At 32.5% G+C, this 14,911-nt stretch overlaps 1 protein-coding gene across 1 annotated transcript; it reads left to right on the top strand.

Annotated features, from left to right (window-relative positions):
* Positions 1 to 7,369: 7,369 nt before the first annotated feature.
* Positions 7,370 to 11,052, top strand: LOC109004671 (uncharacterized membrane protein At4g09580-like). The gene is made up of 4 exons (XM_018983304.2): positions 7,370 to 7,822; positions 9,545 to 9,815; positions 9,898 to 10,068; positions 10,421 to 11,052. Exons 1-4 carry the CDS (start codon positions 7,623 to 7,625, stop codon positions 10,544 to 10,546), a joined length of 768 nt encoding a protein of 255 aa, XP_018838849.1. The 5' UTR covers positions 7,370 to 7,622; the 3' UTR covers positions 10,547 to 11,052.
* The last annotated feature ends 3,859 nt before the right edge of the window (positions 11,053 to 14,911 follow it).

The following is a 14,911-nucleotide window of genomic DNA, read 5'->3' as shown; positions in this document are numbered from 1 at the left end:
ATGGGGGGGAGTTGAAAACGAGAGAAGAAAGAGACGTTGAGAGCCAATTTTAGTCAATAAAATAATGTTTACAAGAGTAATAGTGACTGGCCAAATTTGAAAAAATAGATAGAAATATTGCTCAAGCCATTGAGCTTTGGCTAGTTTAATGTAGACCAATTTTGACATAATTGGCTATAATTTGATGAGTCACTAGTATTTGACTAGGCCAATGCCAATACTCTTAGCCTCCTCAATGTTATTGCTCAAAGTTATTGCTGGAATATTTTAATTTTTTTTTACTTAATGATTAAGGAATTGATTATTAGTGAAATTACATATTTTTTAATGGTTAAAAAAATATTTACAAAAAAATGGTAAAAAAAAAACAAGCTACATATTTGTGCTAGCGGTACGCCCAGCGGTAAGTGTTGGACGGCTCGCGAGCACCACCCGTGTTGGGAAAGCTAAAGCTATAATTGTTATTAAGAATACCAGAAGTCTCTATATAGATAAACTCATTCAAAAAGGTCCCTCACTAGAAAAATGTTAGAAACAGTCATAAAGTGTGTAAGTACCGCACGTTCTCATTGAAAAAAGTGGATAAATTAAAATCTACATAAAAAAATAATTTTTTTAATAGTAGACCACTCTTTTTCAAATTGAGTGTGCGACGTTTGCACATCTTATGATTGTATCTAGTATTATTCCTCTCACTAGACGTTATCACGACTATTCAAAATTCACATATCACATCATATTAAAAATCTCTTTAATTCATAGTAAAGAATATAGTTTGGCCTCTTAAACTTATCGAATCATGACAACTTGTCTAGATTTACAGAATTTACATTTTCATTGCGTACAACCTTCAAAATGGGAAATATGCAACAATATCTGTGGAAGCATTCTCCGGCCAACTATGCCATGCTTTATTCCCAACCCAAAGTCGAATTTCTAATCTCCTTGAAACAAAGGCTGACCACTTATGTCTTTAGTTTGCTCATAAAAATAATGCAAGTACTATAGGAAGCACGCGAGATTTTATGCAACTCTAGATAAGCTTGTAGTAACCTCAGACTCGTAGTCGCTTTCCCCTTTGAGTTCCAATTATTAATGCATGACATAGCAAAATTCCCTATACATTTGTCTTCTGAAATGGATATTCCCATTCCTAATATTCCTATTCTTAAGACATTCGATCCTATTTTTTGGTGACAACATAGAATGTCTTGATTGTAAATAGATTAAAATTCCTAAAATACCCAAAGTCCATTTTTAATAGAAAAATCAATTTAATTATTATTATGTTTTACAACCTAAAAAGTGAAAACAAAAACAAATCACATGGTGGCCAACCACTCTCAAGTCTCATGGCTTTTATTTTTTTATTTTTTACCACAAAGTCAAGAAAGAAGTTGTCGTGAGGCTAAATAGTAGCTCAAGAAATCTATATATTATAAGAGTTACCCCTCGTTTGTTTTTATAGATGAAATAAGATGAGATGAATTGAGTTGAAATTAAAATTAAAAAATTGAATAAAATATTATTAGAATATACATATTTTTATATTATTTTTATTTTAAGATTTAAAAAAGTTAAATTGTTTATTTTATTATGAGAGAATTTAAAAAAATTATAATGATTAGATAAAATAAAATGAGATGTATTAAGATGAATTGTGAAAACAAACGAGACAGTCTACATATAGTCTCCACTCAAGACTATAAATAGAATATCTTAATATTATATATATATATATATATATAAATATATATATATTATGCAGGCGGATAGAAGAAACTTTAAAAGGATTCCTCGCCAGACTAGCGAGAATTATGCCTATATGTATGTATTCCTTGTACTTTTTAGGTTTTTCCTTTGTTCTATGAGATATGTAATTTTAATAAAAAGGATTTTTCAAATGAGGTTCCGTGCGAATTCAGATTAGACTGTATTGATTGATTGGTGACTGATTTAAGAATTTGTGGTCATGTTAGATCTGCTCTACTAATATGGGTTTCTTTCTATTCTCAAGTGGGAGACTTGGGATTTTTTTCCTTTTTCTCTGGGCAATGAAGCAAAAGAAATTTTAAAACACAATTGAGAGAGAGAGAGAGCCCAAAAATTGATTACAAATGGAGATCAAAAGATGGTTTTGATATTGGTAGAACAAACATAAAATTGAAAAAAGAATACTATTTATAAATTTGTTTATTAGCATACTATATACACTGTTGATATGGAAGTTCAGTACATTTATTTACGTAAAAGAATATTATTTTATATTTTGATATTTTAATTAAGTACAATAGATTTTATAATAAATTATGTATTATTACACATCAAAATTACATATTACAGAACTGAAATTATGTTACAGATGAGATGAGTTGAGATTAAAATTAAAAGTAAAATAAAATATTATTAAAATATTTTTTTAGTTTTAAAATTTGAAAAAAATTGAATTGTTTATTTTATTTTATCTAAAAAATTAAAAAAATTATAATAATTAAATAAGATAAAATAAATCGAGAGAAATTATGAAAACAAACTATGGCTTAAACTTTAGAGTCGGAACTCATTTATTGGTCTCTAAGCTTAGGTTGGCTAGCTTTTGCAATCTTTTAAGCCCATTAAGTTTTGGTTTGCTAGTTCGAAATTGGAGGAGCCTTAAAATGCAAATTGGGCTGTTTTGCACTGTAGTTCTCTCTCTTTTCTCTTACTATCCAAATTGCCCAAGAAGTACCGATCGAATCCCATTACCGTCAAGGAGTTTCCAGGGAGGAAGAGGAACCCATCATCTAGAATAATTATACTTATCAAAAATAAAATAAAAAATAAATAAAATAATTTTTTTTTAAATATATAAAATATATGATGTGAGATGATGAGTAGTATCCTCAACATTTTTCTTTTAACCAAACTAATATCTAATAGTTCTAAGACCGTTGAATAATAGTTGAACCTTTAACCTTTAGAAAGAATTTTATATGAGTAGAAAAATTCTATTCTTAAGTCTCATACACCACACACCAATCTTTTTATGATTTCTTTAATTTTATTCTCTTATTAAATGTGTGGTATATAGATTATGAGTAGAATAATTTAATTATTTTAAAAATAATAAAACCAAAAAAACTTTAAAAAAATTTTAAAAAAATAAAAAAATTTTAATATGTAATGTATAGACTTATGAATAGTAATGCTGATATGAGTAACATCACTCTTGGGACGGAGAAGTTAAGATTAGGAGCACACCGCACACCAAACAAACCGGGTTCATTTATGCCACCTCACAGTTTTTACTCCCTCCCTCCGTCTCCCTCCCCGTTACACTCATTCCCTCTCTCAACTTCTTTCCCTTTTAGAGAAGAAAGGATACTCGAGGAGCTACTCTCTCCCTCTACTAGTGGGAAAACTCTCACTGAATGGGAAAATTCCTCCATTCGATTACCGAGAAAATCATGCAAAATGAAAGAAACCAGAACTCCAAAACCTATATTCTTCAACTTTCGTTGAACAAAAATAAAGATCTCAAATAAAATAAGTTGGATGGTCCTGTTAGGAGTTGAGAATTAGTCGGCGTGATTTTGTATGCATTTTCTTGGGAACCAAACAGAAGCGAAGAGAGAAAGAGCTAGAGAATTACAATGAAGAGGACGAGATTGGGGGCTTGGCCCTAACAGTGGCATTGACGGCATTTTCAATTTCCGAGACAACATATGCTTTTTCCAAGTATTGTTGTACCGACATTTCTTACTTTCATGAAGAGAAGATCAAAGTGATATTTGAAATGGGAGATCCATGCAGGAAGCAATATTGGTTTGGAATTATGCTTCTAGATCAGGGACGTCAATCTCAGTTGTTTCCTAAGTTTTTAGTCTAGGGATTCTTCCACCTCTTTGATGGACTTTTTGAAGAAACTTCACAGCATTAAAGATAACGAGAATCAATTCAGATCAATATTTTTTTTTAACTTTGTCGATCAATCTTGAGTCTGAAAACTTTGAACAACTAGTCAAGTTGAGGAGGGGAGAGCGCAGGAGAAGGGAGCTGCGGGGGTTGGGGCAAAAATTGCAAATGCAAAATGGGAGAGGCACGATTGAAACGCGCGTAAAAAAAAACATGTTAGCAGGGGTGCAGTGTGCCGTGAACTGTAGGCACCTGTGTAGCAAAATCATACTACTGGGAGCATCAATTTTGCACACATGATATAGCATCATGTAAACCACACATCTTTCAAAATGAGTGTTAGAAACAATCAACTAGAAGCAATCACTCAGTGAGTACAAAGTGTGCACTGTTATAGTGACTTCTCTCTAGCATTACTCTTTAAATTTTATTCCGTTCAAGTCATTTCGATCAGAATTTTTTGTCCTGGTGTAATATTTGGTACATTATACCTCTTTGGTCCGTTTTGCTCCAAATTTAGGCCCGTTCCAGTTTGTTTCAACAATTCCGGTCAAATTCCGACCATTTTACTTTTTAGCTTGAATTGGCATTTCAAGTGCTATTTCGTTTCGGATTGTTTTTATAATTTTTTTTTATGCTTGGATGATATATTTGTAAATTTTAAATCTAAATAGTATTTAATTAATTATAGAATATAAAATTTATTTATATAATTTTAATTTTCTTTTGTAAATTTAAATATGTCCAATCATTCTTTTTTTTTTAATATCATTATTTTTAATAATTTCTTTATTTTTTCTTCTTTGTTTTTTGTGTCTCAACTCAAGTTTGTTGTATATTCATTTTATAAATTTTTAATTCTTTCATATATATATATATACATATACATGATACAAACTTACATATACATGTATTTATTCTATTAGTTATTAGTTTATATATACATATAAATATTTATATATAATATAGTTAATCCCAAAACATACCGGAATGCATCTGTCTAAAATATTTCGTTTCAGTATTTAAATCGAAATGATTAGCAAAACATAATTTAAAACATTGAGCAAAATTCTTAATAACAAAAGACTTTCTTCAAAGCACCATAGTGGGATATAGTAGATGCTGTGAAAAAAACAAAAAACAAAAAAAACAAGTTGAGGTCAGAGATGGATACCCAACAAAGCCCATCCAATTGCACAAAATGACGAAAAGGCGCAGGCAAAACAAAATGTTCCACATCTAGCGCCATGATAATGGGTACACGCTCACATGTCGACGACAATGATTAATATTTCCCTGTCGTCGAGCCGTTGACACTTCCACGTGCTAATCGTGGCCTACTTGCCGTATATTAATTTAATTTATAAATTCATAAAATAATATGAATATTTCAGATTTATTTTACTATAAAGAGAATGTTATAATTAAACTTATTATGTCAAATCACTTTAATTTTTACTTTTGTGAAATAAAAATTTTTTCTTTCTTTTTTATTTATTTAAATAAGAAATCTATTTGTTCATAAATTCATACTTTCATATATAGCCATTATTGAACTTATTAAATGAACAAAACTGCTACGTACAACCGGCAAGTGCAACCGAGATACAATCGGCTGTACGGGCAAAACTTACGTGGAAGAGAAAGAAAAAGCAAGGAAAAAGAATAAAGCAAAGAGAAGGCCAAAGTCAAGCCTTCTTCCGTCGAGTTCCAGACCAGATGCTTCTTTGAAGCAAACAACACTTCAAATTTCAAGAAGCATTCCTTTACAATTGATATATTAAAAAAAATGGAAAATGGATGTGCTCGAAATTTCAAGAAGAGAAGTCTGCCTGCAAACTGGGCCTCTCAAAGATGCTTGGAAGTTGACAACTGCGTGATTTTGAGGTTGAAGACTAAGGGAGATTCGAGTCTTGTGCATGACCAAATAACAGAGCCTCTTTTACTTATAAATGAAACAAGATCATGGATAAAGAAGAGAAAATAGTGAAGGTTAAACAAAAAATATACAACGTATGCGACTTTGAACTTTGAATCCAACAAAATTTTTGCCTTTCACTTCTGTGCTGCTATGGAACCCAACAAAATAGTCTCAATTTCCAGAGTTTTTTGGCCATTTGTGTTTGAATTCGACCTCCTAACAAAGTGTCCCTACAAAATCCCAAATAACATAGATCAGAAAAAGGGAGAGAGTAGTATTATTCAACAGCTCATTCCTTTCCTTATTGGTCTAAATAATAGCTGGTACGAACTGGTTTGTTTTGGGATGGAGACTGGGTGGTCAAAATTCAAAGAAACTGACTGCCCATGAGTTCCCAAGTGTTGATTAGAGAGTCTGGGGATAACGAATGATGGAAATGGGAAATGGGTTTGAGGAAGAAGATATAAGAACCAGAGCAGGTTAAGGGAGGCTTAGGGCATACGAAGAAGAAGATGAGAAGAAGAACCTACAAACGAGGAAGCTGCATCGTCATCATCATCGTCTGTTCTTCGGGATGGACTTTCATCTTCTTACAAGTTGAAGATGCTGGGAGCAACTCTTCGAGAAGCAGGGAATTCAATTCTTCAAGGAGGAAACGCTCCGTTTTATTTTCACGTGGATGCCGGTTACGTGGGGGTTCCTCAAGGCGATTGCAACAAGAGTTTTTCTTAAACGAATCAATTATTCTCATACAGTTGTTTAGCAGCTTACGAATTTTTATAAAAACTAAATTAATGCTTAATAATTACTGTATATACTCTTGAAATGAGCTGTAAATTAAGATACCGTGGATTTAAATGATTTAATTCCGTCTTAAAATTCTTCTTAATTTACCTAATGGCAAATTCTGATAAATGAGGTTATTCTTTAAATTTTACTTTTAAAAATAAATTCTAAAGACCTTATTATAATTTATGGAAGAAAGAGAAATATTTCTCTATAAAAAAAAAAAAATTGCATAAGGATATAATTTAATATAGTAAATTAGAGTATAAATTTTTTTATTATAAAATAGATCTGATATATCATATTAAGTATTTTAATTTATAAATTTATTTTTATTAATTTTTTTTATGAAGCTAGGCATTCCTGTTAGAAAAAAAAAACTATAACAGTAATATTTTTCTCTATAATTTACCTTATCTTTTATTTTGTTCCTCTCTTCTAAGATACAAAATAGATTTTACCCATGAGCTTTTAATGAGTAGTACTACATATAATTGTAAAGTATGTAAATACTATATAATCACTTTAAAAAAAATCATTTCTTTATTTATTTTAAAATAACTTTATTATACTTTACACACGATTATAACAATCATTTCTCTCTCCTATATATTGGTTGGATGTGAATTTATGCGAATCTTGTGAAGAGGAATTGAACGAAGGTTATGGTTCTGTCGATTTTTCAACTAAAATGAATAGAAGAAATTGACAAGAAGAAGAAGAAAGGAAGGAAAATAAGGTACAAAATGTAGGGGCCCGTAGTATAGCGTGTTTTGTTCTGGTGTTTTTTGAGATATACGAATGTGCCTTCTCCCTTGCTTTCGTTTTCTCTCTACATAAGGAGAGAAAGAGAGAGGAAGGAGGGGGACGAAGTGGAGCAGCAACACCAACCACAAGAAGAAGCAATTGCCCCACAAGCAAACGAAGCCAGTCAAGGTTACCCTTTTCCTCCCTCTTTCTCCCTCTCTCCTCTTTTAAACGGAAAGGATTGGAAAAAAAAGGAAAGGAAGGAGTTTGGGAGATGGGGAAGGGAGAGAGGAGCAATGGGGAGGTGGGACTCGCGGGACCTAAGTTTCCATTGAGCTTTTGGGAGGTTGCGGCGGCTTCCACCGTCATCTTGGGCTTCGTCTTGGGCCTTCTTTGTGTCTACCTCACCATGCCCGCATCGGATTATAGCTTCCTTAAGCTCCCCCGTACCCTCCAAGAACTTCAAACTCTCCGGTACTTTTGTTATTATGTTCCATTTCCATTTCTTTACATATTGGGAAACGCAGAGAGAGAGAGGAAAAAAAAAAGAGTTTTGCGGGAAAATTCCCTTGGAGTCATGGTTTTTCCGATAAAAAAAAAAAAAAGACTTTCACGGAGATTTTATTGCTGGAGCTCATTTTCTCTAGAAATCTTCTTTTATCATGGAATCCATTCAATTATCTGATTTTCTGCGTTCATTTCGATCTTTGCATCCTCGTCTTGGAGGACTAATTATGGATATTGATAATATTAGCATGTCCGCATGTTTGCCTTATCTGGGTTCTTTCTTTTTTCTTTTCGTTTCACAATTGACATTGATAATGTTAGCACATCGGTTTGTGATTCTGATTTTTTTTCTTTTCTTTTTCTGTTATAGAGTGCTGATCTTTCGCTGCTCTCTTTGCTTTTAATGTATTTTCAGCAGAAAGAAAATATGGAAGCATGAACTTTAGATGCAAAACAGTTTTTTTTTTTTTTTTTAATTCTGGAGCCTAATCATTTAAAAAGTGGTTTTTCCTCTGGATCTCCAACGGATTATTGTTTAAGTTTTTCTTGATTTGTAAATAGTAGTATAGCAGAGATGGGTCAATATGAAGATAAGGGGCTTGGTTTCTCATTTGGATTTGTGGAGGATATCACATGGTTGGCTGATTCAGATTATTATTGAGTTGTTAACGCCTGTTTGATGATTCTTGTTTGTGGCTTACCAGGGACTCATATAGAATCATAGTGAGTCTTCTAGTATGATCTGCAGCAGTTTGGTTGGTGGGTTGGCATGTTTTTTATTAGTGCTCTGGTTGTAAGCTTGATGACCTCCATAAACATTTTAAAGACAAAAGGATTTTTTATTGTTCCTCGATTTTTATTCTTTTTCAATTCTACCTGCTCAGATGAGAATTTCAATACTTGATTCTGAAAATGTTAGAGCTTGTACCTGCTAGGCTGGGTGGACAGATAGGTTTCTTTTGCCTCTGCTTGGTTATTTTTCTGGATGTTGAATTGGATCTCTGGTAACTTGGATAGTCGTAGGTGCGAGGTACTGAATGTTCTGGCTAGGTGGGGCACTTGAGCAACTTACTGAGTTCAGGATACCACTGAACTGAAAGTGGGTCATGGCAACTACGATATGCTTGTGTGATGTTGCTGCTTAAGGTGAAAAGAATGAGCATTTGTTGCTTAAGGTTAAGAGAATGAGCATTTGACTGAAAAAGGGTCATTACCAACTATTGGGAGGCTTTCATTTGATCCTATTCTTTAAATTTTGTTTTTTAATGTTCTATGACTTCAAATTAGCATTTGACTTAAATGTTCTTTAACTTATCAAAAAAAAAAAATTTGTTTTTTAATTCAGTGGCCACTCTAACATTCAAAGCCATGAACTTGCAGTTAATAGCCTGAAACATTACCATTTTACCAGAAAATGGCCCCTAGGATTTTACTGAAAGTTGTAGAAAAAAGTATGGAATTCAACATGCCTTTGGCACTTTGCTGGACTCACATGTATCATGTACTTACTGCCTAATGAGGTCTGATACGTGTTGCCATATATTTTATTTATGTTTTCCTTTTGTTGATTTGGCTTGTTCATATTAAAGTTTTCCCCTTGTTTAACAAATATGTTGGTCCTTGCTACAAGTGTTTTTTTTTTGGAACATCTCAATGATAGCGTTTTTGTTTCCTCTTCTTGTTCCATAGAGATCACCTTGAGAGCTACACAAGTGACTACACTGCGCAAGTTCTGGTTGGGTACTGCATGGTTTACATTTTCATGCAGACATTTATGATTCCAGGTACTGTTTTCATGTCATTGCTGGCTGGAGCCCTTTTTGGAGTCTTCAAAGGTGTAGCTCTGGTTGTATTTGCTGCCACTGCTGGTGCTTCTTCTTGCTATTTTTTCTCAAAGCTGATTGGCCGCCCCCTTCTCTTCTCTCTGTGGCCAGACAAGCTAGAATTCTTTCAAGCCCAGGTGAATCTAACTCTCCTAGTAACTGTCTTTAGCTCTAGTAGTCATCAAATTGGAATTAATTACTCTAAATTCTAACTTCCAGGTGGCTAAAAGAAGAGAGGGGCTGTTGAACTACATGCTTTTTCTAAGACTAACTCCAGCATTGCCAAATACATTTATCAATTTCGCATCACCAATTGTCAATGTGCCATATCATACTTTCTTCTTGGCAACCCTTCTTGGTCTTATTCCTGCAGCTTTTGTCACCGTCAAGGTATTGTATTTGCTGAATGCTACATAACCCTTGAACATTTGATATTGATACGAAACTGGACATTTTTTTTGCAAGTAACCAAAGACTAGTTCAACAATTCTGGATATAATCCATGTTAGATAGTTTGTTGTAATAAATCTATATAGTATAATGGTGTTTGGGGGAGAGGGGTAACCCCGGTGACTTCAATGCAAGGAAGTCTGGGAGCCCAAGCCATCTAGTGATATTTTCTGGGAGTGCGGTAGGATTAGCTCAAAAAGTCAATACAAATATTTAACATGAGTTATTGTTTATTTTTTCTTGGTAGTGGCGTGGTGCCTACCTATTACTGAAAGTGATGCTATGCATGTAGGCTGGACTAACTCTGGGAGAGCTGCAATCCATAGGGGATCTCTATGACTTCAAATCAATTGCCACTCTGTTCTTCATTGGAGTTGTCTCTGTCACCCCCACGTTGGTGAGCAAGAGTAAATCTTAGCAGTCCTCTGGCTAGACTGGCTTTGTACACGTGAGGCCGTTGTTCTCCTGGCAGCCATTTGGGTTTGTGCTTCATTTCTGCACAGATTAGCATCAAATAAAAGCAGTACATGGCTGTCTGTCTGCTTCTGGACTTCACTAACAAGGCGCCACTGGAGATGATTATGTCGGGAAGTCTCAGGCCGTGAATGAGATTTCAACGTTCTGTTATGTTTGATGTTGGGTTCTTGAGGATTGGCGGGTGTTGGGGATAAAATGTTCAAATTGAATTTCAATTTAAGCATTTAATCTACAGTTTCTATAGTTATGTATATATTGTTGTTAGGGGAACAGTATTTAATTTAGAGACAAGTCTCTGATGACGTAGATATATCAGTGTGTGTGTGTGTCTTTTTTTCCTTTTTGGATGAGAAAAGTTTGTGTTAGTATCAAAGCCATTCTGGGAAAATCATAACACGATGGCTTTCAGCTTAAAAATTGGCATTTGAATTACACATCCATGGATGATGAGTTGTCGTGGTATCTTGTTGATGTCTGATCATTAAGGAATATACAGTTTGTGTGATCCAAAGAGAAAAAGAAAAAGAAAATACACGCGAATATTGCATCCAAAATATTCTCTTTCAAAATAGTTGTTCTCGCTAGGGACTGATTGCAACATTTTCAGCTATACTTTACGTATTGTTGTACTCAATCTCATGCTTTGAGCTCAATTCCATAAGATTTTGGCTCTCTACTTTTTCAGACAAACGAGAGAGATCATTTAAAATAAAACAAGGGAGAGAGAGAACTACAAGCAATTGACTGCCCAACCCAATGAAAGGATCATCAATAGCGAACAAAGACACTGCACCTGCGGGCATGGGATTAGATCTTTTTTTTTTTTTTTTAAATAAAGAAATTCCTTTATCGTTTTAGAAAATCGTCATTATACTGAAAATATTTTAGCTGTTATACGAATAATTTTATGTATTTACATTTCTTTCCATGTGAAGGAAGAAACTTACAAGACCTGTGAGCAGACAAATCCATGATATCCCTATTAAGAGGAAAGACTCTGGTTGCGTTATGCTGAGTGTGTGTGTATATATATATATATTTGAATTCGTTTCTAGATATTATTAGATAAAATGATCTTGTTGTATTTGTTAAAAAAATTAAATTGTTCCAAACCAAGATTAGATTCCTTAATTATGATATCGCTGAAAGCAAAATTCAACCTCTTCTGACAATAATCAAATTTGTTTGATCTATCATACTATTCGTCTGAAGTGTTTTCTAAAGTTATTATTATTGTTTGTTGAATTTACTGTGATTGCTATGATTGATTCCGAATCAGATATGAATTGTATCTAGGAAGGAATAATACCTAGTAAATATTATGAAAAATCTACTGAAAGATTATTCTTGGCTAATGAATCTCAGATGAATATCAAGTATGAATTTAACACTGCTCATGTTTGCCAGAATAATGTTCGTTTTAAAATTCCTTCTGTGCTTGTTAAAAATATGATTGATAAAGTCATATTAGGGATTCTTTTTATTCCTTCTTTATATACATTCCCTTCGGAAAAAAAGATGGTATTACTACTGACCATTTTGGTTAGAAAGTAAAGTTTAAATTTGCTTCAAAATTTGATATTGATTATTCTGCTTTCATTTTCACTACTTCCAGTCATCTGGTGCTCCAGTCATTTGGTCCTCACTTTACTACTCTCCTACTCTACTTCCGCTCCTCTTGTTGGTATTAGAGCCATTTCTGGTCTCTAGTAGGTGATTTATGTCTGTTCATCTTGTCTATTGTATTGTCTCCCTTCCTTTATTTCGTACTTTCCTAATCTTGTTTAATTTCTGTTTCTGTTGGCGCTACCTCAATTGTAAAGAATTCCAAGGACCGTGTCTGTAAGATTTGTTTTGAAAAGAGTTCAGGACATGAGTGGGTAGATGGTTGATCCCAGGATATGTGTTACGAAATGCAACAGGTACATGAGTGAAGATAGGATTAGTGAGTATTAAGTTTAGTTTTGATTGATTTCATGATAAATAAAATGTTTAGATCTAATTCGTCTATTAGTTATAAATCTAGTATACCCCCTAATATCATTAATGAGGATGACTTTTCTATTGAAAAAACTGATAATGTTGATTTTAATAAATGGAGTATTTCAAAAATTGATGCTAAATCTATTTACAAAACCAGTTGGGTTCAATCTGTTTTCAAGATTGAGTTCAATATTAAAACTCTTAAACAAACCTATTCTATTTCTAAAACCCATGAGAAATGTTGTTTGTTTAATAGAAAATCGATTCAAGATTTTTTGGTAAAATGTTACAAATTTCTACATATTGGTTCTGTTCAAGTTGTTGTTAAACCTCTCACGAGGAAAAACATCAATGCTTTGGTACTTCTTTGTTTGCACGATGATAGGTTCAAGAAATTTGAAACTAGCATACTTGGTATGATTCAATCTTCTCTGTTTAGTGGTCTTGTCCACTTTGATTGTTTCCTTGATTTAACTTTTACTTTGGATGATCCTAACATTCTTAAAACCATGACTTTAGATATTTTGACATCTGGGTATGATATGGAAGAATGTAGCAAATCTCTTGCCATAGTTTATCGTATTTATTATCGGATATTAAAAACATTTAAATCCTGAAGCTATTTTAAAATTTTCATTAAATAAAACTTTGTTAATTCAGAGTTCTACTTCTGATGCTAACATTAAAGTTCAAAAAATGATTCATGAGAAATATATTACTCTTCTTGATAATGGATTTCAGAACATGAAGTTCCTCCTATTAAGGTTATTTCTGATTAACTTAACCTTGATTATATTCAACAATATTTGAACGGTACTGTTAAAATTAGTTTTGATCAACCTCTAATAAACAACGAAAGGAGAAATTCTTTTGCTAGAACTAGATGTTCTTTTGTTGGATTTGTGACTGATAACACGGAAAGAAGAGACCAAAACTTTAAAAACTTTCTAGAAGATTCAGTAAAAACTGCTAAACCTGATTTAAAATTGAAAAGTGTTTCTACCTCCTCTCAGATTACTTCTGTTTATTACACTACCAAAGATACCGACATATCTAAAGGTAAAGTCATAAAGGATAAAGCTGATAAAGAAGAAGAAGAAGATGATGCTTTATCTTTATCTCCAACATCTTCAAATATGGTTGCTCATATTCATCACAGCCAGTTTATTGTGATTAATAATGCTTTTGAAATTGATTTAATTGTTTTATATAATGAATATAGTTATATTAAAAATAGTGATAAGAGAAAATCTTATCATGCTACTTTTTCTGATTTTAAAAAATTACGTGTTAAAAGGAAATGGAAAGAAAAAAATGAATGAAAGCATATATTTTTCTTTGATTTCCTTGAAGATTATTATGTTTCTAAGCATAGTTTAAATGTTGTTAAAATCAATTTTGTCAAGAAAGAAAGAAAGACAGTGGTTAAATCTAGTCATCCTCCTTTAGAGACAATTATTATTTCTCATAAGGAAGCATAAATAAATGATTCTCCCTTTAAAGTACCTAATGCTAATCTTAAAGCTACCACTTTTACTGAAACAAAAAAATATTATTGAACAAAACAATTTTGTCAATCAAACTCTTCATGTTATGGGCAAGCAATTGGACCGTATTGAAGAAAAGGTCAAAAATCCTGTTTTTACTTTGGTTTCTAGAATTGAAAAACCTTTGATTATTTTATCAGAAAATAGGCAAGGTCCCAAGACCAAACATGCTAACACTTTTGATAAAATTAATCAACTGTTTGTTAATTTAAAGAAAGAACAACCATCTGCCAGTGCTTTAATAAAGATCTTGTTTTAGTTGAAAAGAATTTTCAAGATATTAATTTGGGAAAACTGGAGATTCTATCGAAGAATTGGTATTCCAGACTTACTCTACCTGATTTACAGTTTGAAGAAAGATTTTTTCAAACACAGTTCTCTGTTTTTTTTTTGTAAACTTTATGAATGAAATATTAATAGATTATCTGAATAAGAAATTCTCAATACCATGAATAAAATGTCCATGGTTCCAAATACTTATGTTATTAACAATAATCTTAGTCAAGCTGAGACAGTTAATTTATTAACTACATGATTTTCCGGTATGCTTCGATATTGATGGGATAAACATCTACCAAATGAAGCAAAGGAAACCATTCAAAATGCAGTTAAACATTATGATGAAGGTTTACCTATTTTTGACGCAACCATAGGAAGGGGCATCTCTGATAGTGTTAATATTTTGATTTATATTATTCTTAAACATTTTGTTGGAACTTTCTCTAGCATTACTACTCGTATCATTGATTATTTAGATAATTTGAGATGTCGTCAAA

This window comes from Juglans regia, chromosome 2, assembly GCF_001411555.2.
Source record: "Juglans regia cultivar Chandler chromosome 2, Walnut 2.0, whole genome shotgun sequence".
NCBI lineage: Eukaryota > Viridiplantae > Streptophyta > Magnoliopsida > Fagales > Juglandaceae > Juglans > Juglans regia.
This window is presented reverse-complemented; position numbering and strand designations above follow the sequence as displayed.

Excerpts from the sequence above, each read along its gene's own strand:
- LOC109004671 (XM_018983304.2), top strand. The coding sequence starts at position 7,623 with ATGGGGAAGGGAGAGAGGAGCAATGGGGAGGTGGGACTCGCGGGACCT. Across the intron at positions 7,823-9,544 it reads CAAGAACTTCAAACTCTCCG|AGATCACCTTGAGAGCTACA; the intron begins GTACTTTTGTTA and ends CTTGTTCCATAG. Across the intron at positions 10,069-10,420 it reads CAGCTTTTGTCACCGTCAAG|GCTGGACTAACTCTGGGAGA; the intron begins GTATTGTATTTG and ends CTATGCATGTAG.